Source organism: Sceloporus undulatus, chromosome 7 (assembly GCF_019175285.1).
Source record: "Sceloporus undulatus isolate JIND9_A2432 ecotype Alabama chromosome 7, SceUnd_v1.1, whole genome shotgun sequence".
Classification (NCBI taxonomy): domain Eukaryota; kingdom Metazoa; phylum Chordata; class Lepidosauria; order Squamata; family Phrynosomatidae; genus Sceloporus; species Sceloporus undulatus.
The window spans coordinates 26,901,657-26,922,688 of record NC_056528.1 but is presented as its reverse complement, the minus strand read 5'-3'; the positions used below and the strand labels follow the sequence as shown (position 1 = coordinate 26,922,688).

The following is a 21,032-nucleotide window of genomic DNA, read 5'->3' as shown; positions in this document are numbered from 1 at the left end:
GACGTGACCTTTGGGGTGCCACAGGGATTTGTACTGGGCCCAAGGCTATTCGACATCTTTATCAATGACTTGGATGAAAGAATAGAGGGCCTGCTTATCAAATTTGAAGATGACACCGAATTAGGAAGAGTAGCTAATACCCCAGAGGAGAGGATCAAAATTCAAAATGACCTGAATAGGTTAGAAAGCTGGGCTGAAACTAACAAAAAGAATTTCAACATGCAGAAATGTAAAGTACTGCACTTAAGGGGAAAAAAATGAAATGCTCCGATATAGGTTGGGTGACACCTGGATTGACAACAGTACATGTGAAAGGGGTCTAGGAGTCCTAGTAGACTACTAGTTGAACATGAGTCAACAATATGATGCAACCCTTACTGTCAGGTAGCTCCTCCTACTGTTGAGCTGGAATCTCTTTTCCTGGTGTTTGAATCCATTGCATCTAGTCTCTGGAGTAGCAGAAAATAAGCTTGCTCCCTCCTCAATATGGCATCCAAGTATTTAAACAGGGCTATCATATCCCCTCTTCACCTTCTCTTCTCCAGGCTAAACATCCCCAGCTCCCTCAGTCGTTCCTTATAGGGCTTCATAGTTTCCAGACCCTTCATCATTTTAGTCACCCTCCTTTGGACACATGGCTCCAGTTTCTCAATGTCCTTTTTGAATTGTTTTACTCAGAACTGGACATAGTATTCCAGGTGGGGTCTGACCAGAGCAGAATATAGTGGCACTATTACTTCCCTTGATCTAGACACTATACTTCTATTGATGCAGCCTAAAATCGCATTGGCCTTATTAGCTGCCTCATCGCACTGTTGACTCATGTTCAACTTGTGGTCTACTTGGACTCCTAGATCCCTTTCACATGTTGTCTCCTTAAGCCAGGTGTCCCCCATCCTATATCTGTGTATTTAATTTTTCCGCCCAAAGTGCAGTACCTTACATTTCTTCCTGTTGAAGTTCATTTTGTTAGCTTTGGCCCAGCTTTCTAGTCTATTCAGGTCATTTTAAATTTTGATCCTGTCCTCTGGGATGAACCATGTCCAAGGCCTCCTACCCTGCAAACCCAGTCCCATGTCCTCCCTCACTGAGTCTGGCATGGCGTCTTCCTCTCTTTCTACTATCTTCTACCTTTCCCAGCATTATTGTCTTTTTAATGAGTCCTCCCTTCTCACGATGGTGGCCAAAGCATGACAGTCTCAATTTAATAATCCTGGCTTCCAGGGGGAGTTCATGGTTGATCTGTTCAAGGACCTGTTTTGTTCATCTTTTTGGCTGCCCAGGGTATCCTCAGCACTCTTCGCCCGCGCCACGTCTCCCGTGAGTTTATTCTTTTCCTATCCCCTTTCTTTTCCAGCTTTCACATCCGTACTTGGCGATGGGGAATGCCATGGCTTGGACAATTCTAACTGTAGTGCTCAGTTGTATGTCTTTACACTTTAGGATCTTGTCTAGTTCTTTCGTAGCTGCTCTTCCCGTTGCTAATCTGATTTCTTGGCTGCAGTCCCCTCTCTAGTCTCGGAGAGCTCTTCCAGTAAAGCCATTCTTCCCAGAGTTTAGCTGGGATCTCTTCCCTTGTGCCTTTGAAGCCATTGCTTCATGGTCTAGTCCCTGGAGCAGCAGCAAACAAGCTGGCCCTCTCTTCTTCCCCATTGATTCTTATTTTGCGGGGTCAGTGCCCTCATTCCTTCCTTTGTAGCTCCGGCCCTGCGATGGAGGGAAGTAAATGCATAAATGAGAGAATCGAAGTACTGGCTTCCCTTGCATTGTGGGGTGGGGGGTTCAAATGGGGGGTATTTGAGATGCCCCCCCTTGCCCTCCTCCTTTTCTCCTTTCCATCCCAGCTCTGTTGGGCATCTCCATGGTTACCAAAGAGCTCTGGGATTGGCCAGGACCATTTGGCATCCCTTCCGCTGTTGCTTACTTGCTCTATTTAATCCACCCCCCCCCATCCCTTTTGTTCTGATTTATTCACTGGATAGGACTGGTCCCTGGAGATCTCTTGGCCAATGCAAGACGAAGGAGGCACAAAGCCATGTTGTCGACTCTCCCTATTCAGGAAAGGGAAGAGATGCCGAAGGGCAAGGCCATTTTTTTATTTGCATTTTTGGTACAATTTTTTTTTAATTGGGAAAAAAAATAGAACGGCTTTGTTTGGAAGCCATTTTTGCCTCTTGGTTTGCATTGAGCTCTTTTTATTGGGGGGGGAAAAGCAAAGGAGCCGGGGGGGGGGGGGGGGGGAGAGAGAGACGCGCCTCTTGGTTTTACATTGGCCAGAACTGGAAAAACCAAGGTCTGCCTCACTGGTTGCCAAGCTAATTTTGAGCCAATTCAGTGTCATCTCTCTCCAAGCTAAAGGATTTCTCCTCCCTCCATTCATTTTAATGAGCAAGTTCAAGAGAGAAGCAATGTATTGCAAAAAGCTTTTCTTTTTTGTTGTTGTTGTAAATGCAAAGAGATTAATAGAATTATAGGGAGAGCCAGCATGATATCATGCTTTGAGTGTTAGACTATGACTCTGGAGACCAGGGTTCAAATCCCCACTCAGCCATGGAAGCTCACTGGGTGACCTTAGGCGAGTCACACACTCTCAGCCCCAGAAAATCTTGTGATAGGGTTCACTTTAGGATTGCATATCAGGAACAATTTGAAGGCACACAACAACAAGAGTTGGAAGGATACCTAAAGGCCATCTAATCCCCAGCAACTAAGGCACTCCTGTGTTTGATAGTTTTGGATTATTTTTCGTGGATCTTGCTGCCTCCTCTAGAACCTAGTCTAGAACCTTATGGCTCAGTGTGTTGTTCTTCCTCCCAGCCGGATTCACTGGGACTACAGCTCCCATGACCGCAACCATGTTGGTTTGGAGTGATTGGGTTTGCTGTTCCACACTTTGGGATGTCACCAGATTATGGGAGAAGGGCTGTCGAACAGCACTTACTGTCAGGAAGTTCCTCCTAATGTTGAGGTGGAATCTCTTTTCCTGGAGCATCTAGTCTCTGGAGTAGCAGAAAAAAAGCTTGCTCCCTCCTCAATATGGTACCACTTCAAGTATTTAAACAGGGCTATCGTATCACCTCTTAACCTTCTCTTCTTTAGACTAAACATCCCCAGCTCCCTAAGGCATTCCTTATAAGGCATGGTTTCCAGACCTTTCACCACTTTAGTCGCCCTCCTCTGGACATGCTCCAGTTTCTCCACATCCTTTTTGAATTGTGGTGCCCAGAACTGGACACAGTATTCCAGGTGGGGCCTGACCACAGCAGAATAGAGGGGCACTATTACTTCCCTTGATCTAGACATTATATATTGATGCAGCCTAAAATCCCATTGGCCTTGTTAGCTGCTGCATTGCACTCTTGTCTCATGTTCATCTTGTGGTCTACTTGGACTCCCAGATCCCTTTCACACGTAGTTTCATTCAGCCAGGTGTTGCCCATCCTATATCTGTGCATTTCATTTTTCCACCCAAAGTGTAGTACCTTACTCTGTGTTGAATTTCATTTTGTTAGCTTTGGCCCAGCTTTCTAGTCTATTCAGGTCATTTTGAATTTTGATCCTGTCCTCTGGAGTATTTGCTACTTCTCCTAACTTGGTGTCATCTGCAAATTTGCTAAGTGTGCCCCCAATTCTGTCATCCAAGTCATTGATAAAGATGTTGAATAGCCCTGGGCCCAGGACAGAGCCTTGCCCTATTCTTTCCCAGCTCAAGCTGAATTAGCTTTTGTTTTGTTTTGCAAGAATGCTGTTGCAACCTAGCATGAAACTCTGTGTTTCTCCAGTCCTCCTTTGCCATCTTCCAGTGCCAATGCTGCTTAAAAGAACCCGTCAGCTTGACAGAGGACAAGAAAGAAAAGGGTATGGAGTAAAAGGCCTTTGTACAGTGGAGCTTGTCGGAGACTTTTAAACTAAGGTCTGCCTCTATTCGGCCGTTTTTCCAGTGTTCCCAAGGATGGCACTTCAAAGCACATGTGAGCGATGTGTACAGAGACACTGGCATGCGCTATATCATATTGATATGCCTCTAGGGATCAGCATCCAGTTACCCACACACGCATGCCATAGCTCACCCACGTGCTGGAAGGGACTATGCGCCCTGATGTTTTCATCCATTGAGCCACGAGGTGTGCACATTGGCGCACGGCATTACACCGGATCCAGCTGCTGAGCTCAAAAGTGGATAGGGTGCCACCGTAATTCATCTGTTTTTATTCCCTGTTGCTTGGGAAATTGACATTTTCTCCTCTGTCTTCAGGGCAAAGAGCTGATGGATTTTGCAGCAGCCTCTGTTACTCTACAATAAGAGTATGCTGCAGCATAGAAAGCGAACCTCACAAGAATCTTATGGGAGAAAAGTGTTGCCATTCAAGTTCCTTACCCACAGTTCTGTTCTTTGGTGCATTTGCTTGTTGCTAATCTTTTCTCTCTGCCTTTGAGGTACAACTCAGTGCTGAGGTTTGTCTTGATCAGTGAAGCTGCAGAAAAATAGCATGCATACTGTATATATAACACAATTCCCTGCTTCAAGTTGTGAATTTTAGGGGCTGGGTGAAGTGATACAGGTCTTTCAGATCTTTACAGTGGTCAGTTAGTACTGATGCAATAAATCTTACCAAAAACCAGTTTCCTTGGTTTCAAAATCTTATCTGAGAAGATTCCTATTGCTGTAACTCTTCACTGTGTACCCAGGAAGGTTGGCATGTTCTGCAGCTGGCTTTGGGATATTGCCATTTCTAAGATCCGATTTGTATCCAATAGTCCTCTTGTATAGAGACTATCCTGGCCAATGTAGAGTGTAGAGGAGCATTGCTGGCATAGGATGGCATGTATCACATTGGAGGAAGTGCATATCAATGTACCTCTGGTGTTGTGAGTGATGGTTTTGGGGGTATTGCCATTTCTAAGGTCAGATTTGAATCCAATAATGTGCAGAGACTATCCTGGCCAGTGTAGAGGAGCATTGCTGGCATAAGGTGGTATATATATCACATTGGAGGAAGAGCAAGTCAGTGCGGTTCTGATGTTGTGAGTGATGCGAATGGGTCCTGTAAGGTTACTCCAGAGTAGATGTGGGGACAGAGTTGGCATCTGGTCTTGTGGCGGGGTCTTGTCCATGTGGTTCATGGTCTTGTTAATGTTACGTTTCCTGTTGGTAAGTGAGTAGTTGTTTAAGATTTGGAGCTTGCCTTAGGCCAAAAAAGACCTTCCTCCCAGAGCTTGTGAGAGAGCAGTGTTATTCTCCCGAACTGGTTGTATGCTGAACTTGAATGGTCTCAGGAGGACACTGTATGATGTGACCACTAGGGCCATTTTGTGGTTTTGGTCTGTCTTGTAGTAAATGGTTCCCGGATATTACAGTGGGCCCTCCACATTCGCTGAAGTTAGGGGCCCAGGACCTCTGTACAAGTGTAAAAACTGCAAATAAAAAACCCACAATGTTTTAAAATCTCAGACAACACTTTTCTAGGAATCTCTAGGTCCTCCAGCACAAATCTATGGTCAATTTTTTGCAGAAGCTGACCATAGAATTGCACTGGAGGACCTAAAAATGCCTAGAGATATGTTCTTTCTAGGGATCTCTGGGTCTTCCAACGCAACTCTGTGGTCAACTTCTGGCCAAATGTGACTATAGAGTCATGCTGGCAGACCTAATAATAATGATGATGATGATGATGATGATTTATTTATAGCCTGCCCAATCACAAGGACCTAGAAATTCCTAGAGGGACCGTATAAATCAAATCCGTGAAGAATCAAATCCACAAAAGTCAAAGCCACAAATGTGGAAGGCTGACTATAAATAATCTTACCTTGACAATTTTTTTCTTCTAATCTCACTGTTGTGGGTCTGAGCTGGTGTGGTTGTGTTGGAGGGCTTGCTAGTGTATTCTGGGTGGAAATGGAAGGCATGCAAGTTTGTGTAGCAACCAATGGGTTTTTGATATGTGTGTGGTGCTTAGAGGTCAGGGGTGTCAAGAAAGTGAAATTGCTGTGTGGTTTGTTCCAAGCTCAGGTTGATGGCAGAGAAGAAATTAAAATCCTGGTGGAACTTCCCAAGTGACGGCTTTTCATGCGGGCAAATTACAAAGCTGTCGTCAAGAAATCGAAGCCCTAATTATAAGTTTGGTTTCCAGAGCTAGACAAATTTACTTCTAGGGGCTATCCCTCCCAGAAACCCCCAGCCAACGTGGCCAGTGGCTGTGCTGTCTGGGGGATTCTGGGAGTTAAAGTCCAAAAACAGAACACCCCCAAATCCTTGCTTTGACATAGGTCTGTTAAGAAGGCAGTTCCGAGCTTTGAAGACACCTTTTCTTTTTCTCTGGACATACTTCAGTAAGAACTGTTTGATAGTGGAAGAGTGTAGCGGAGTCTCCTTTGGAGGTTTTTCAACAGAGAGCTGGATGGCTTTCTGTTGGGGGTGCATTGATTGTGAGTTCCCGCATGGCAGAATGGGGTTGGACTGGATGGCCCTTGGGGGTCTCTTCCGACTCTAGGATTCTATGATTCTATGGCCCAGGAAGAATTTTCTCTTTCAGTTTTTGTCCTGTTCAAATGTGGACTGGAAAAAACAACAACCCCACACAGGATTTTGAGACCTTTTTTTGTGTTATCTTCTGGTTAGACTTTTATTTCTTCTTTTTTTTATCATGCATTTTAAAATGTTGGTCACTTTTGATGCCGTGCTGTGTATTTTGTAATTTTTTAATTCTTGCCATTATGCAAGTAACTGGGTGCACTTTAGCAGAAGGGGGGCTACAAGCAATGCTTTCCGGGCAGGTTTCCTTTCGAAACACCACTCTGATTTCTGTTAGTATTTTTAATGGAGTGCCAGCAAATCTATGGCCAGATGTAAGCACTCGATCCCAGGGCTCCAAGGTTGACTCAGCCTTCCATCCTTTCGTAGGTTGGTAAAATGAGTCCCCAACTTGTTGGGGGCAATTGGCTTACAGATTGTAAACTGCTTAGAGAGTGCTGAGTTCACTATGAAGCAGTATAGAACTGCAAATGCTATTGCGGCGCTAAGCACTGTGGCTTGGTGGAACACATGCTTTACATGAAGAAAACCCTGGGTTCAAGTCAGGTGTGTCTGGGAAAGGACCCCATATGAAACCCTGGAGGTTAATGCCAGCCAGTGTTGACAATGCTTCAGTTGCATGCACCTGCCGAAGGTAGCTTCTGACACAAGGAAGATGCTTCCCATATTTCCGTTTATGTAGAACTATGAGGACTAGCATCTTGCTTTCTTTTTAAGGAAAGGATAGCACAGTAGAAGAACACATCCTATGATTCTAAGCTTGGCACATCCAGCTTAGAATCATAGGATCTTAAGAGTTGTGTCTCATGCGTCATGTAGTCCAGCCCCTTGCTATCCAGGAATACACAACAAAAGCACTACTTAAAGATGCCCATCCAACCTCTGTGTAAAGATCTCCAAAGGTGGGAGAGTCCACCACCCTCATTCCACTGTCAAATGGCTCAAGAAGTTCTTCCTGAAGTTTAGATGGAATCTCTTCTTTTATAATTTGAATCCACTGATCTATGTTCTAGTCTCTGGAGCTGCAGAAAACAAGCTGGCTCCATCTTCTACACCAGTGATTCCCAAACTCCGGTCCTCCAGGTGTTTTGGACTTTAGCTCCCAGGATCCCAGAGCATTGTCCAAGATGGCCAAGGCTTCTGGGTGCTGAAGTCCAAAACACCTGAAGCACCAGAGTTTGGGGGTAACTGTATGACATCAGGAGGATTGGGGCCAGAAGGTGTTCTCTGCCAGAGCATCTGCCAGCGTCTGTGGCCAGCATGGAGCATGACTGAGCCATAGCCTTGCTTGGTATAAGGCAGCTGCCCGGAATATTACCGACCCATTCTTTGAGGCTGTGAAATGATGGATACAAACTAGGGAATGACAGAATGAGTGAAGGAATGCACATTAAACAAAGCCCGGCATGTCACTTGTGTTGTTGAGATGATGGGCTGGCAAAAGGCGGGGGTTGTTTTAGCAGATCGATGCAGTTCAGCACACTGCTCACATGACGCACAATTAACAAGAGACACTCCTGAGCATGGGCGAGATGCTGACTCGGCTTCATTGCCATCCCCTTCCTCCAACCAATTTCCATCCCTATACCCCTTGGGACATTACATATATTCATTTTTAAAAATGGAGATGGGATCCATTTGTGGCTTTGGTGATGGCGGTGGGCGAGAGCCAGCCACAAACCTGCCAAGGGGTTTGTAGCATGAGGACCAAGGGCTACAAGGTGAGGTGAAATGCACATTTGTCTCCAGTCTTTGTGTGCGGTAGGTGTCCAGTGCATGATGTCTTTTTGACATGTGGGAATTGTGGGGGGGGGGGGGTCTTTTCTTTGATTTTCTAGTTGCCTGGTCTCCCAGCTCTGTATGCGTGCGTTTCTGTGTTCTGTGTTTTGGATTTCCCCAAGCTGTTCTTGGCATATGGGGCAGATTAAAAGAGAAACCAGGTAAGATGGGAGGATCTGGTTGATGGACTGACAGGGGATGGAGGATAGAAAAGGGAGACTCACAAAGGCAGGTAAGCCATGACCCTGCCTGGTTCAGTCCTAGTAAACTGTGTTGAGAATGAGAAAACAAGGAGAGTCACAGGAGACAAAGAGATGAAAGAGGAGCGAGAGAATGAGAAACAAAGAAAAGCGATGGAGGAGGATTTTGTAGTGGGGCAGTGGATGGAGTGGGGCAGAAAGTGTCAAAGGGGGGAATGAGAACCTACCCCCATGGCAAAATTACTCTCTCTATATACTGTATATATATATGGTTTTCCTTGCACTGAGTAATTTATCTTCTTCCGCCCCACCTCCTCCCTATTGCTATTACTACTACTACTACTACTACTACTACTTAGTATTAGTATTATTAAATTGTTGTGAACCTTTCGGATTGATTTTATTGTATACCTTGTAAATACAGTTGGATATCTCTATATCTATATATGTAAAAAAATCTGTTTGTCAACACAGTGGAAATAACCCCACACATTACATTACATTTTGGAACCTGACTTCCAGTTAAAGTAGACCTACTGAATCAATTACTGAATGATGGGTCGACACAGAGGCAAATTCCATTGGTGCAGTGGGTTTACTCTAGTTAGGAATCGGTTGCTAAATAATGAACCAACACAGACCTAAACTGTATTATTCTAGCAGTTAGTGACTGGTATGTCATCACACAGGGAAATTCCATTAATTCAATGGGTTTACTCAAGTCAGCAATGAAATATGATATTGAATGATGAGCTGGCATATGCATAAATCTCATTAATTCACTAGGTGTGCTGTTTTTAGTGTGTAATATGTATTTTAAAAGCCTTAATTGTTTCAATGTTCATGTCTTAAAAGTAGTGTCTTAAGTGAATGTCTGGTTTAATGCTTTTAAACAACTTTTGTACTCCATCATTGTTTTAGGTGTTCTGTTTTAGCAAGCCACTTTGAGACCCATTCGGGAGAAAAGTGGGATATAAATCAGCTAAATTTATAAATAAATAGGCAGATAGATCTATTGTAGTCTAACCATAGGATTCGGGTCTTGCAATTGGTCGGGACTGAGGGCTGGGTTTGTGGTATTTTTTCACATTAGGATGCCATACTGAGCACGTTTTGGGGTGCCAAGTATATGTTCTGTGGCAAGAGGGAAGTAGGACATGCAGGAAGATGAAGGGAATTTGTGGTCATATATGAATATTTTTATTATTATATTATATATGAAAGACTTAGGCATGTTTCACTTACAGGACAGAAAACTGCACATCTCCCTCCAAAACGACACAGTCCCTTTCCTGCTTATAATTTGGCCTGTCTCTAAAATGCTTTAACAGACTACTAGAGCCATTTGCTAGAAAACCTATATATGATCAGTAGGTTACCAGGTGTGGCAAGAGGTATTGTGAACTTTATCCTTCCCAAAAGAATAATGCTTGATGTGATTCCTTGGGGATCACTCAATCAACCAATCAATCACTTTATTGATACCCCGACTTTCCTCCAAGACTAGGACAAAAAAAGGCTGCTGTACCCCAGTTAACAAAGTTGACATGGTCCTGGGCATTGCTTCTTTAGGAGAAAATTTGGTCCCAGAAGCAGAAATAACATAGAATAGGGGGATGGTTCCTACACCACAAAAAGAAGAGCACTCCCAACATCAAATGTTTTATTCATCAAATGTTTTATTCAGAATCAATGATCTGTACATGTGTGAAATGAAACAATAGTCCAGGGAAGCTTTGCAGAAGTAAATAAAAACATTTTGAACCTTCCAAAGGCCACTTGAAGGGTTCCTCCAAAATATATCCAGGGGTGATCTTATTTTTCACTAGCCTCTACTTTTCTTATAATGGCCCTTTTGGTCTATAAACCTATGCCTTTAATATATATATATATATATATATATATATATATATATATATATATGCGCGCTAGTGGTAGCTGGTTGTCTCTCTGTTTTGCTGTTCACACATGTCAGTGAGAGGTTCTAGAGGCAGCTGCTGTTACCTTGTCTATTGCAGACAGGCACACACAGCTATGCTAAGATCAGCTAGAGTAAAACCTCACCCATTCCCAGCTCAAGCTTTCTTTATTGCATTGCTAATTTTAAATATGCTGGTGAAACCCAACACCAAATCTCTATAGATGTTATCCCACGGGGGAAATTGGAAGGTCAACGCAGTGTGATCCTGGATGCAATCATGCGGATTCACATTATTGCGTGAGAGGTTATCACATGTAATCGAAGTCAATGCTAGGTCAATTCGAACCCAGTTCAGGATCAACCGAGAGATGTGTAAATTCGGGGAAATACCGTAATCTTTTCCACTCTCCTTTACCATTCTTCCATTGCTGGTGCTGGTATAGGCTTCCAGCTAGATGGAGAAAGAGGAGACAGTAGGGGTTGGGTGGACATAAAAAGACTGTGTAAAATGTAACTTCTTTATCAGGGGCTTTGTTAACTGAGGTAGGCCTTTATTTTACATCTGTTTGGTTGCCTCACATTTGTCATTTCCCTCTTTCTAACTCTAGTCAATGGAGGAGCTGAAGATGTCTGGGTCTATCGCATCCTACGACCAACTGGTTAGGCAGGTGGAGGCACTGAAGAAAGAGAACACACACCTCCGCAGGGAACTGGAGGACAATTCCAACCATCTCTCCAAGCTTGAAAATGAAACCTCAGATATGAAGGTGAGCAACATACTAGTCACCCAAATTCGGTTTGTCTGGGTTAGTCATTCTTTTGTGGACTTGGCAGCCTCCTCCAGAATCTTCCCCCAGGACTATATGCTCATCCAGTACCTTCCCCCAGTAGATTTTGTGGGACTACATCTCTCACCATCTCTGATAGTTTTGGTTGCAGATTATGGAATTTGTCATCCCACGCCTCCAGAATGCACCGGGTTGGAGGAAAACAGATCTGAAAGTTCAAACCTCTGGTTTCCAAGATGCATATGAATGTGCACGGATGCTCTATAACCGTCCATGAGCATCCATTGGTTCTTCTTTGTGGTCTCTGTGGCTCACACAATTTGGCTATTATTCCGTGCCTGCGCAGTGCGTCTTTGGAACCTTCTCAAATAGTTACTACAAGTGTTTTGGAGATAGCTCTGCCCACCCTCAGCTCTATTTCTCACTGTTACTACCCATTTCTCTCCTCCATGCGAGCAGCGAGGAACATCTCTAGTGTATCTGTATATTATTTGGAAAATATATATGATTTAAAATTATTTTGGTGAGGTCCGTGATTGTTCTTGGCGATTTCTCAGATTGACTTGGACTGTTTATCACTACCCCTTAGAATGCCCTTTGGCTCAAGTCTCTCTCAATCTCTTGGTAACTGACTGCTGTTCATTGTTTTTGGCTTTGATGGCATTATCTTCCTCTTGTAAAAGGTGTGCTGACTGTAGGGCAGTCATGTCTCCATACCTAGTGTCAACCGGTGTGGAGGGCAAGACTTCTGAGGGGTGATGTGAACTCCCCCCATGCTGTCCCTTTTCCTCATTGGAACAAGGTCACTAAAGGACATGCAGGAGGAGAGTACGGGGGGAGTGCGCATGAGTGGGGAGGGCCTGACTGAGTATCACTTCTCTTCTGGGGTGTCATTGGGTGCAGGCCACACAACCGCATCCTCCAAGTAATGCCACTGCTGTAGGGCTAAATTGCCTGGTTATGATGGTCCCTCCCAAATCCCTCCTTTGTTTAGGATCATAGAATCATAGAGTTGGAAGAGACCGCAAGGTCCATCCAGTCCAACCCCATTCTGCCATGCAGGAACTCTCCATCAAAGCATCCCCATTGACAGATGGCCATCCAGCCTCTGTTTAAAAGACTTCCAAGGAAGGAGACTCTACTATACTCCGAGGAAGGAGTGTGTTCCACTGTTGAACAGCCCTTACTGACAGGAAGTTCCCCCGAATGTTGAGCTGGAATCTCTTTTCCTGAAGCTTGCATTCATTGTTCTGGGTCCTAGTCTCTGGAGCAGGAGAAAACAAGCTTGCTCTCTCCTTAATATAACATCCCTTCCAATATTTAAACAGGGCTATCATATCGCCTCTTAACCTTCTCTTCTCCAGGCTAAACATCCCCAGCTCCCTAAGTTGGTTTAGAAAAGGGACACTACTGTAACACTAGAACAACCCACCCCTGCACAATTGCATGAATGTAATGATACTGTATTGGCAGTTATTGATGAGTATCCCTCATTAATGTGAAATTGCATGATAATAACGGTGTAACAATAGATCAACGGACAAGTGACATCATGCAAAAAAGAAGGAATCATGATTGTAATTCCACTTCAGTTCCAGCAGTAGTAACTCATGCGGGAATCTCCTAGGACTCTGGGAGACAAAGGTTTGAATCTCCACTTAGCCACGGAACCTTACTAGGTGACCTTTGGCAAGTCTTATTCTCTCAACCTCAGATGCAGGCCAAGACATACATCTTGTGAAAAAATACTGCCAAGCAAACCCTAGGAGAGTGTTGGAGCCAAGCTGGAGCCAATTTAAAGGCACATAACAACAACAAGAAAAACAACAACAGGCCAAAGTGACTGACCCAAAGTCACCCGGTAACTTTCATGACCCAAGGTGGACTAATGTGAAGATCTAATTTGACTGGTCAAACCACTATACTTCTCTTTACTAAGAAAGTAAACACTGATATCAGCGCTAAATGCAGAACAAAGGTTTCATTGCAAGAAATAAAATTTAAAAAACAACATACGAGAGTTTATTTTCACAGCAAAGAAATAAAACACAAAGGAAGAGAATGCATCCATTTCATCCATTTAGAGAGAGCAACGTTATCTCCTAAGAGCCTAAAAGCTTTGTCCACCACATTTCCACTTATTGATCTATAAAAGCATAATTATCTTATGGAACATCTTGATTCTTTTGCAGGTTCAGATTCCATTTATAGAGAACTACCCCAGTCTCACCATTAGGCAGAGTGAGCCGGCAGGGACTGGGAGGCAGCCAAACCAATGTTTCCTCCCCATGTCCTTCGGTCATTCTTTTCTGTTGGAGGACGGAGCTATGGGTTCACCTTTATTTTGTCTGGCACTGCCTCACTCACCCTGTTGTCTTCCCATAATAAAATAATAACAATAAAATTTTATTTATATCCCACCTCTCTATCAAAGATAATGTGGTGAAGGCTCCAATTCTATAGCCAATCAGTTGGCTTCCGTGTATGAAATCTGGGGACGGTTCCATTTTGTCCCTTGTTCCAAGTGGCAAAATGTCCTGGGCCAGCCCTATATCCCATTACCACCAAGCACTCCTCATTTGTTTTCCTTATTCCGTCATGTCCTCTCCTGGTAAGAGTGAATGACTGAAGTGCCCTCATAAGAATGGTAGGCAAGTTACCTCTGAGCATGTGCAAATTACAGTCTTCATTTGCTCCCCATCCTGTGTTTTCACTTTGTCTCCATTTTCCCCTTTCCAAATCTTCTCCAACCTAGGAAGTTTTGAAGCACCTGCAAGGCAAGCTAGAACAGGAGGCCAAGGTGATGGTGTCTTCAGGTCAAATGGAGGTTCTTGATCAGCTGAAAGGTGAGCAGAAGTCACTTTGTGAGCAGAAGTATCAATGTGAGCGGCTCTCTTTGTAAACAGAGAACACTTTGTGGAAGTCTTGATGTGAGTGGAAGGCTTCATTGTCTGCAGAAGCCACTCTGTGGAAATTATGGTGGGAGTGGAGTATGCACAAAAGCCATTTTGTATGCAGATGTCATAAAGTAAGTGGAAGGCTCAGCTGTGGGTGGAAGCCACTTTTTGTGTGGAAGTCAAATGTGAGTGGAAGGCTTTCTTGTGTGCAGAAGCCATTTAGTATGCACAAGTCATGATGTGAGTGGAAGGTTGTGAAAGGAAGCCATTTTTTGCATGGAAGTCACATGTAAGAAGAAGGCTCTTACAAAAGTTCATGGAAGCCACTTTTTATGGGGGACTTATAACATGAGTGCAAGTCCCAACCGGGTGTAGACGCCACTTCATGTGCGGAAGTCACGGTACAAGTGAAAGGCTGTCTTGTGTCTAAAGCCATTTTGTGCACAGAAGCTCTTTGTGGGTGGAAGAAATGGTGTGAGTGGGAAGCTCTCTTCTGTACAAAACCCACTTTGTGTGTGGATGTCACAGTGCGAGCGGAAGGCTCTCTTTGTGTGTGGAAGCCATTTGTGAATGGAAATCACAGTTGTGAGCAGAAGGCTCTCTTTGTATGCGGAAGTCATGATGTGAATGGAAGCCACTTTTTAATTCTATTTTAAAGGAGGGAAGATCAGGGGACATGATTTGTATAATTTTAATGCTGTAAGCCGCCCCGATTGCCTGAGTGCAGATGGGGCGGGATATAAATAAATTTTATTATTATTATATTATTCATAGAATCATAGAATCCTAGAGTTGGAAGAGACCGCAAGGGCCATCCAGTCCAATCCCTTTATTCTGCCATGCAGGAACTCTCAGTCAAAGCATCCCCATTGACAGATGGCCATCCACCCTCTGTTTAAAGACACCCAAAGTAGGAGACTGCACCACACTTTGAGGGAGTGTATCTTATTATTATTATGCCTTTATACTTGTCTTCCACCATGCTATTGGGATATATCCCAGAACAAACCTTAGATACTTAGTGGCTACACTAAATGAGAGATTCTGGGAATTGTTGTCCCCAAAAGACCCTTTCTCAAGCAATGTTATATATATATTTCCTTGCAGAATCAAGGCAGATCTAAGTCTTTAGTGAAATGATGACACAAGTGTGCTGTCCTTCCAAATATTACCCATCTCCTTCCTTCTCCTCTAGCCCTCCAGATGGACATCACCAGCTTGTACAACCTGAAGTTCCACTCGCAGGCCATGATCCCAGAGCCTGTATGCCAGGGCCGCCACAGCCCTGAGGATAGCCCAGCCCATTCAGCCACGCTCCAGAGAAAGGATAGCATCGGAGACCTGAGCCGGGCCACAATCCGACTTCTTGAAGAACTTGACAGAGAGAGGTGAGGGGATCAGGGAGCAGTTGCAGGGAACTGGTGGAGGAGGGTAGGAATGGACAAGAAATACACCTTCTCCCAGGTATCCTTCTATTTTCCTTCTTCTCCCCCTTGCTTGCCCATGAGGACACTCAGCAGACTTGATCCGCCCTTTGGGTGTCATGAGATGGGCAACTTCTATGTGCAGCTGTATGAGGAAGGCTACCGTTTATAGAATCGTAGAGTTGGAAGAGACCACAAGGGCCATCCAGACCAACTCCATTCTGCCATGCAGCAGCTCTCAATCAAAGCATCCCCATTGATAGATGGCCATCCAGCCTCTGTTTAAAGACCTCCAAGGAAGGAGACTCCACTACACTCCGAGGAAGGAGTGTGTTCCACTGTCAAACAGACCTTACTCTTAGGAAGTTCCTCCTAATGTTGAGGTGGAATCTCTTTTCCTCTAGCTTGCATCCATTTTTCTGTGTTCTGGTCTCTGGAGCAGCAGAAAACAAGCTTGCTCCCTCCTCAATATGACATCCCTTCAAATTTTTAAATGGGGCTATCATATCACCTCTTAACCTTCTCTTCTCTAGACTAAACATACCCAGCTCCCTAAGTCTTTCCTCATAGGGCATGGTTTCCAGACCCTTCACCATTTTAGTTGCCCTCCTTTGGACACATGGCTCCAATTTCTCCACATCCTTTTTGAATTGTGGTTCCCAGAACTGGACACAGTATTCCAGGTGGGGCCTGACCAAAGCAGGATAGAGTGGCACTATTGCTTCCCTTGATCTAGACACTATAGTTTTATTGATGCAGCCTAAAATTGCATTGGCCTTTTTAGCTGCCGCATCGCACTGTTGATTCATGTTCAAGGGCAGGCAGAGCCATGTTTGACAAAAAGAACTTTCAGATCCACTCCTCAGTTCCTCCTTGGTTTTTTAGATAGGAGAAAGTGGTCTCATGAGGAGTGTACCGTATATACTCGACTATAAGTCAACCTCGTGTATATGTCGAGGGCAAGTTTTGAGGCCAAAATTATGGATTTTGCTACGACTCGTGGATAAGTCGAGGAGCATATAGCAAAGGATCTAAAGAATGAAGCAAAGTAAAACAATGTCAAAGAGCTCACAAAATTCCAGCAGACATAACTCTATGCACTGAGCCTTAAGGCTGGATGGATGAGAGAATACAGAGGGTAAATGCTTCCAGGACAGATGATACTCTTGCTTTTCACCAGGGAATGGTTTCTTCTTTTAAATAAGAGTTAAGATACAGTACTCACACTGACCCATGAATACGTCAAATCAGGGTTTTGGGGTCAATTTTTTGACCTAAATGTCTATACATGAGTATATACACTGGGGCAGAAGTTAGAACAATAACCATCTCAGCTCCAGACAAAAGAATCAAACCCAGTCATCTTTTGAAAGGTATAAAGAGTTTTACTCACACTTGTGCATGATCAATACAGAGATTCAGCTTCTTGAGGCAGGTTGTCAGGGAGGGAGAGGAAAGAATATATACATGGTTTCAGGAAGATTGGAGCTTCTCATGCAAAAGACCCTTCCTCAGCACATGCTTAATGAGAGAGAGAAGAAGGAAACAGCAAGCAGAGAAAAATAAAGGAAGCCTACCTGACTCAGGAAGTGAGAAAGGGTGCAAATCCACAAATAGAAGTAACCATAGGCATATACTGAGCTTAAACTAGAGTAACATGCAAATATAGCTATCAGTGAGTTTAAGCATGCAAGGTTGCTATCTCCAACAGGCTGCAGTTCAAGGGCAGGCACTCTCCAATTGTTTCCATCTTTCTTTCTTTCTTTCTTTCTTTCTTTCTTTCTTTCTTTCCACATCTTCTTTCTCTGTTCCCAGCATTTATTTACTTACCTCCTTTTTGCTGTCATTCTTTCTCAGCACTTCCTTTCCTCCCTTGGGTCTCTCCACTCTTCTTTTCTTTTCTGCCTCCCCCTTTACTACCCCCTCTCTTTTTCCATGCTCTCTTTACCTCCTTCCTTCCCCTTTCCCCCCTTAACTCTCTCCCCTTCTGTCCCCATCCATCCAACCATCCATCTGTCCCTTCTTCCTCCTTTTCTTCTTCCTCCTTTCTCTCCCTCTCCCTCCTTCTCCTTTTCCTCTCATCTTTCTTTCTTTCTTTCTTTCTTTCACACCCAGGATTTTTTTCTTCCTTCTCTTGCTTTCCTGTCTTTTCCAGCATCTATTTTTCTGACTTTGGAGACCAGGTTTTGAAATCCCTGCTGAGCCATTTGATATGTAATACACTGTTTTTAGACGTTGTAACTCGCCTTGATTCCCCATGAAAAGGCAAGCTATAAATAAATCAGTATTATTATTATAATGGAAATTCACTGGGTGACCTTTGGCAAATCACACTCTCTCTGCTTCAGAAGAAAGAATAGGCAAACCTCTTCTGAACAAACCTTGCCTTGAAAATCCCATGATAGATTTGCCTTGGTTGCCATATATTGGAAACAACTTGAAGGCCCACAACAACAACAAATATATATATATATATATATATACACACACACACACACACACACACACACACACAACCAGCAGACACTAATCCTCCTTTGCATATCCTCCCATTCTGAGGCCCTGCCATCAACAACAGAACAACACATAGATTAACATGAAATTTCCTCCCCACCCAGGGTCACACAGTGTGTGTGTGTATATCTTCTATGCCAACATTCTCTGAAGATGCCAGCCATGGTGAAACGTTAGGAATAACCTCTTCTAGAACATGGCCACATAGCCCCAAAAACCCACAAAAAACTATGGACGCCGGCCATGAAAGCCTTCGACTTCACAACACATTTTCTTTCCCTTGCATCCCTACTTTCCTAATGTTCTCGCCATCTACCCGATCTTCCTTCCGTCTTTGAATCTCTTCTGGTTGCTCTCTTTTCCTTCTCAGGTGTTTCCTTCTGGGTGAAATTGACAAGGAGGAAAAGGAGAAATTGTGGTACTACACTCAACTGCAAAGTCTTTCGAAGAGGCTGGATGAGCTGCCGCACGTGGAGACAGTGAGTTGTGATAGAAGGCTGGCCTTGACAGAGGAGAGTATAATTTGTATTTGTGCATGTGTGTGTCTTTCTGTACAAAGAGATTCCACAAAAGGTGGGACTGAAGCAAATGCTTTGCACAAATACAAGACTTTTGCCCAAGTTGTAATTCTCTAGTGGGACCTTCTCTAAAGATGCCAGCCACAGATGCTGGCGAAACGTCAGGAATAAACTCTTCTAGAACATGGCCACAGAGCCCGAAAAACCCATAAAAACTATGGATGCCGGCCATGAAAGAGATTATTCCTAACGTTTCTCCTGCATCTGTGGCTGGCAGCTTCAGCCACAGATGCTGGTGAAACGTCAGGAATAAGCTCTTCTAGAACATGGCCACATCTCCAAACTGTTTTCATGTCAGTGTGCGTGGTGAATCTGAACTTGAACTATCCGAAATGCTGAAACGCACCCCCCCCCCCAATTAGGGTTGCCAACTGAAATAAGGTTTAGGTCTCCAGTGCTTGTAATAATTGTACAGAAGAGGAAATGTCAATAAGTGTGAAAATTTGTAGATTTGCAACACTACCCAAAATAGATTCTTGGTTAATTTCTTGAAAAGTTTGGACTAGAAACCAAAATGGATCCATGGCCCCATATACATGGCAGCAACCATCATAAGCATCGGTCAGTGAAGGTGAACATTGGCCTGTTACAGACTGCCAAAATAAAGCTGCTTCGGGTCTCTTTGGAGGTATGCTGTTTAAATGATGTGTGGGTCCTAAGAATCCAGAGGTCACGCCAAAGCCACACTCCATTCCTAAGCACTGGAGTGCAGCTTTGGTGCAGCTTCCGGATTCAGCATACCTCCAAAGAGCAGCATACCTCCAAAGAGACCCAAAGCAGCTTTATTTTGGCAGTCTGTAACAGGCCATTGTGAGATCTGGATATGAGTTGGGACAAGCACTCCAAGCCATGAGGGAGAAGGACAAGATGGGTGTTGTGCAGGAGATGCTCCAGTGTGTTATCTTGTCCCCCTGACCCTGCCTCTTTCTTGCCTTGTCCAGTTTTCCATGCAGATGGACCTGATCCGCCAGCAACTGGAATTTGAAGCTCAGCATATCCGGACTCTCATGGAAGAGCGCTTTGGGACAACCGATGAGATGGTGCAAAGGGCACAGGTCTGTGACAGAGATTCCTTAACTTCTTTTATTTTACTATATTTTGAATCTACCCAAAGACAAAAAAAAAAAAAAAAATCTTTGGTCAGATGGAGTTTAATCCAGGGGTGTAATTCTTTGCCAAATTTGTTCTTAAAGAAGGCAATTTTAGCAATTTTATTCCCACTGCAAGAAAGTCTTCAAAAACTGTCCAGTTGTAGATAATTTGCAGTTTGAGACTTCTCTCCAAAATTTTCACATAGCATTTCAATAGCATTTTTGGTCCAAATCCCATTGTTACCCCTGATTAGACCCATTGAACCATTGGGATTTCCCTACATGTTGACTCACCGTTCAGTAATTGACTGAATGGGTCTTCTCAATGGGAGTAAACCATAGGATGCAGCCATAATTTCTGCACAGAAATATTGTTTTTATGGGAAGAAATTGCTGCTTCTTGTGCAGAAAATTCTGTTTTCTGCACCCCAAAATGTGAATTTTGCTTAGCATGTCCCAAATTGCAAAGATTCTCATCAGTCCAGGATTCTGATATTACTCTGAAGGGAATCCCTGCTATCTTGAATTAATGCCCTTCCCAGTTGGCTCATGCAAAAGCAAACTGTTCCTGCCTTTCCCAGATTATCTGTTCTTCCTCACTAATCCTTCTGACCATCTTGACCACACTCTGATGTTGCTTGGTCACATATGTCCTGATTTTCATCTATGAAGTGTTGGAAATTATGCTGTCATGTGAAGTTGAAGGCTTTCATGGCCGGCATCCATAGATGCTCTGAAGATGCCAGCCACAGATGCTGGCGAAACGTCAGGAATAAACTCTTCTAGAACATGGCCACGTAGCCCCAAAAACCCATAAAAAACTATGCTGTCATGATTATGCTACCAAATTTACCATGAGCACCAGCCTTGACTAGTCTTGTCTTCTCTTTCTGGGCAGTAGTGTGGATTGAGCCCAGAGAGAGAAGCCAAGCAAATGGAGGAGTGGAAACAGTGGTTACACATCGGAGCCCCATTTAGTGAGGAGATGGGCAATAAGGAAACCTTGCCCAATCCCCCTCTCCCAACCCTCCAGCACCCCTAGATTTTCAGTTTTCACTATTTTTGGAGGTACCTGGGTGTTGAGTGAAGAACCTTCCTTGGTGGTCTTTAAACAGAGACTGGATGGCCATCTGTCAATGGGGATGCTTTGATTGAGAGTTCCTGCAAGGCAGAATGGGGTTGGAATGGATGGCCCTTGCAGTCTCTTCCAACTCTAAGATTCTATGATTCTATGAAGACTCATTAGCTTTACCAAAGACTTGTTCCTGGGAAAGGCGAAGAAGGCTAGAAATGTGGGTTGGAGGT

At 43.9% G+C, this 21,032-nt stretch overlaps 1 protein-coding gene across 2 annotated transcripts in view; it reads left to right on the top strand.

The window, feature by feature from the left end:
- Positions 1 to 21,032, top strand: part of APC2 (APC regulator of WNT signaling pathway 2) — a 65,083-nt gene that overhangs the window by 20,571 nt on the left and 23,480 nt on the right. The window contains exons 1-6 of one of the 2 annotated variants that reach the window (XM_042479766.1): positions 8,094 to 8,256; positions 11,044 to 11,202; positions 13,979 to 14,069; positions 15,316 to 15,508; positions 18,429 to 18,537; positions 19,578 to 19,691. In XM_042479766.1, the coding sequence (XP_042335700.1) occupies positions 8,188 to 8,256; positions 11,044 to 11,202; positions 13,979 to 14,069; positions 15,316 to 15,508; positions 18,429 to 18,537; positions 19,578 to 19,691 (735 nt within the window). In that variant the 5' untranslated portion in view covers positions 8,094 to 8,187. Of the gene's footprint in view, positions 1 to 8,093; positions 8,257 to 11,043; positions 11,203 to 13,978; positions 14,070 to 15,315; positions 15,509 to 18,428; positions 18,538 to 19,577; positions 19,692 to 21,032 lie in introns of those variants that run through there. The other variant, XM_042479767.1, reaches the window with a different exon arrangement.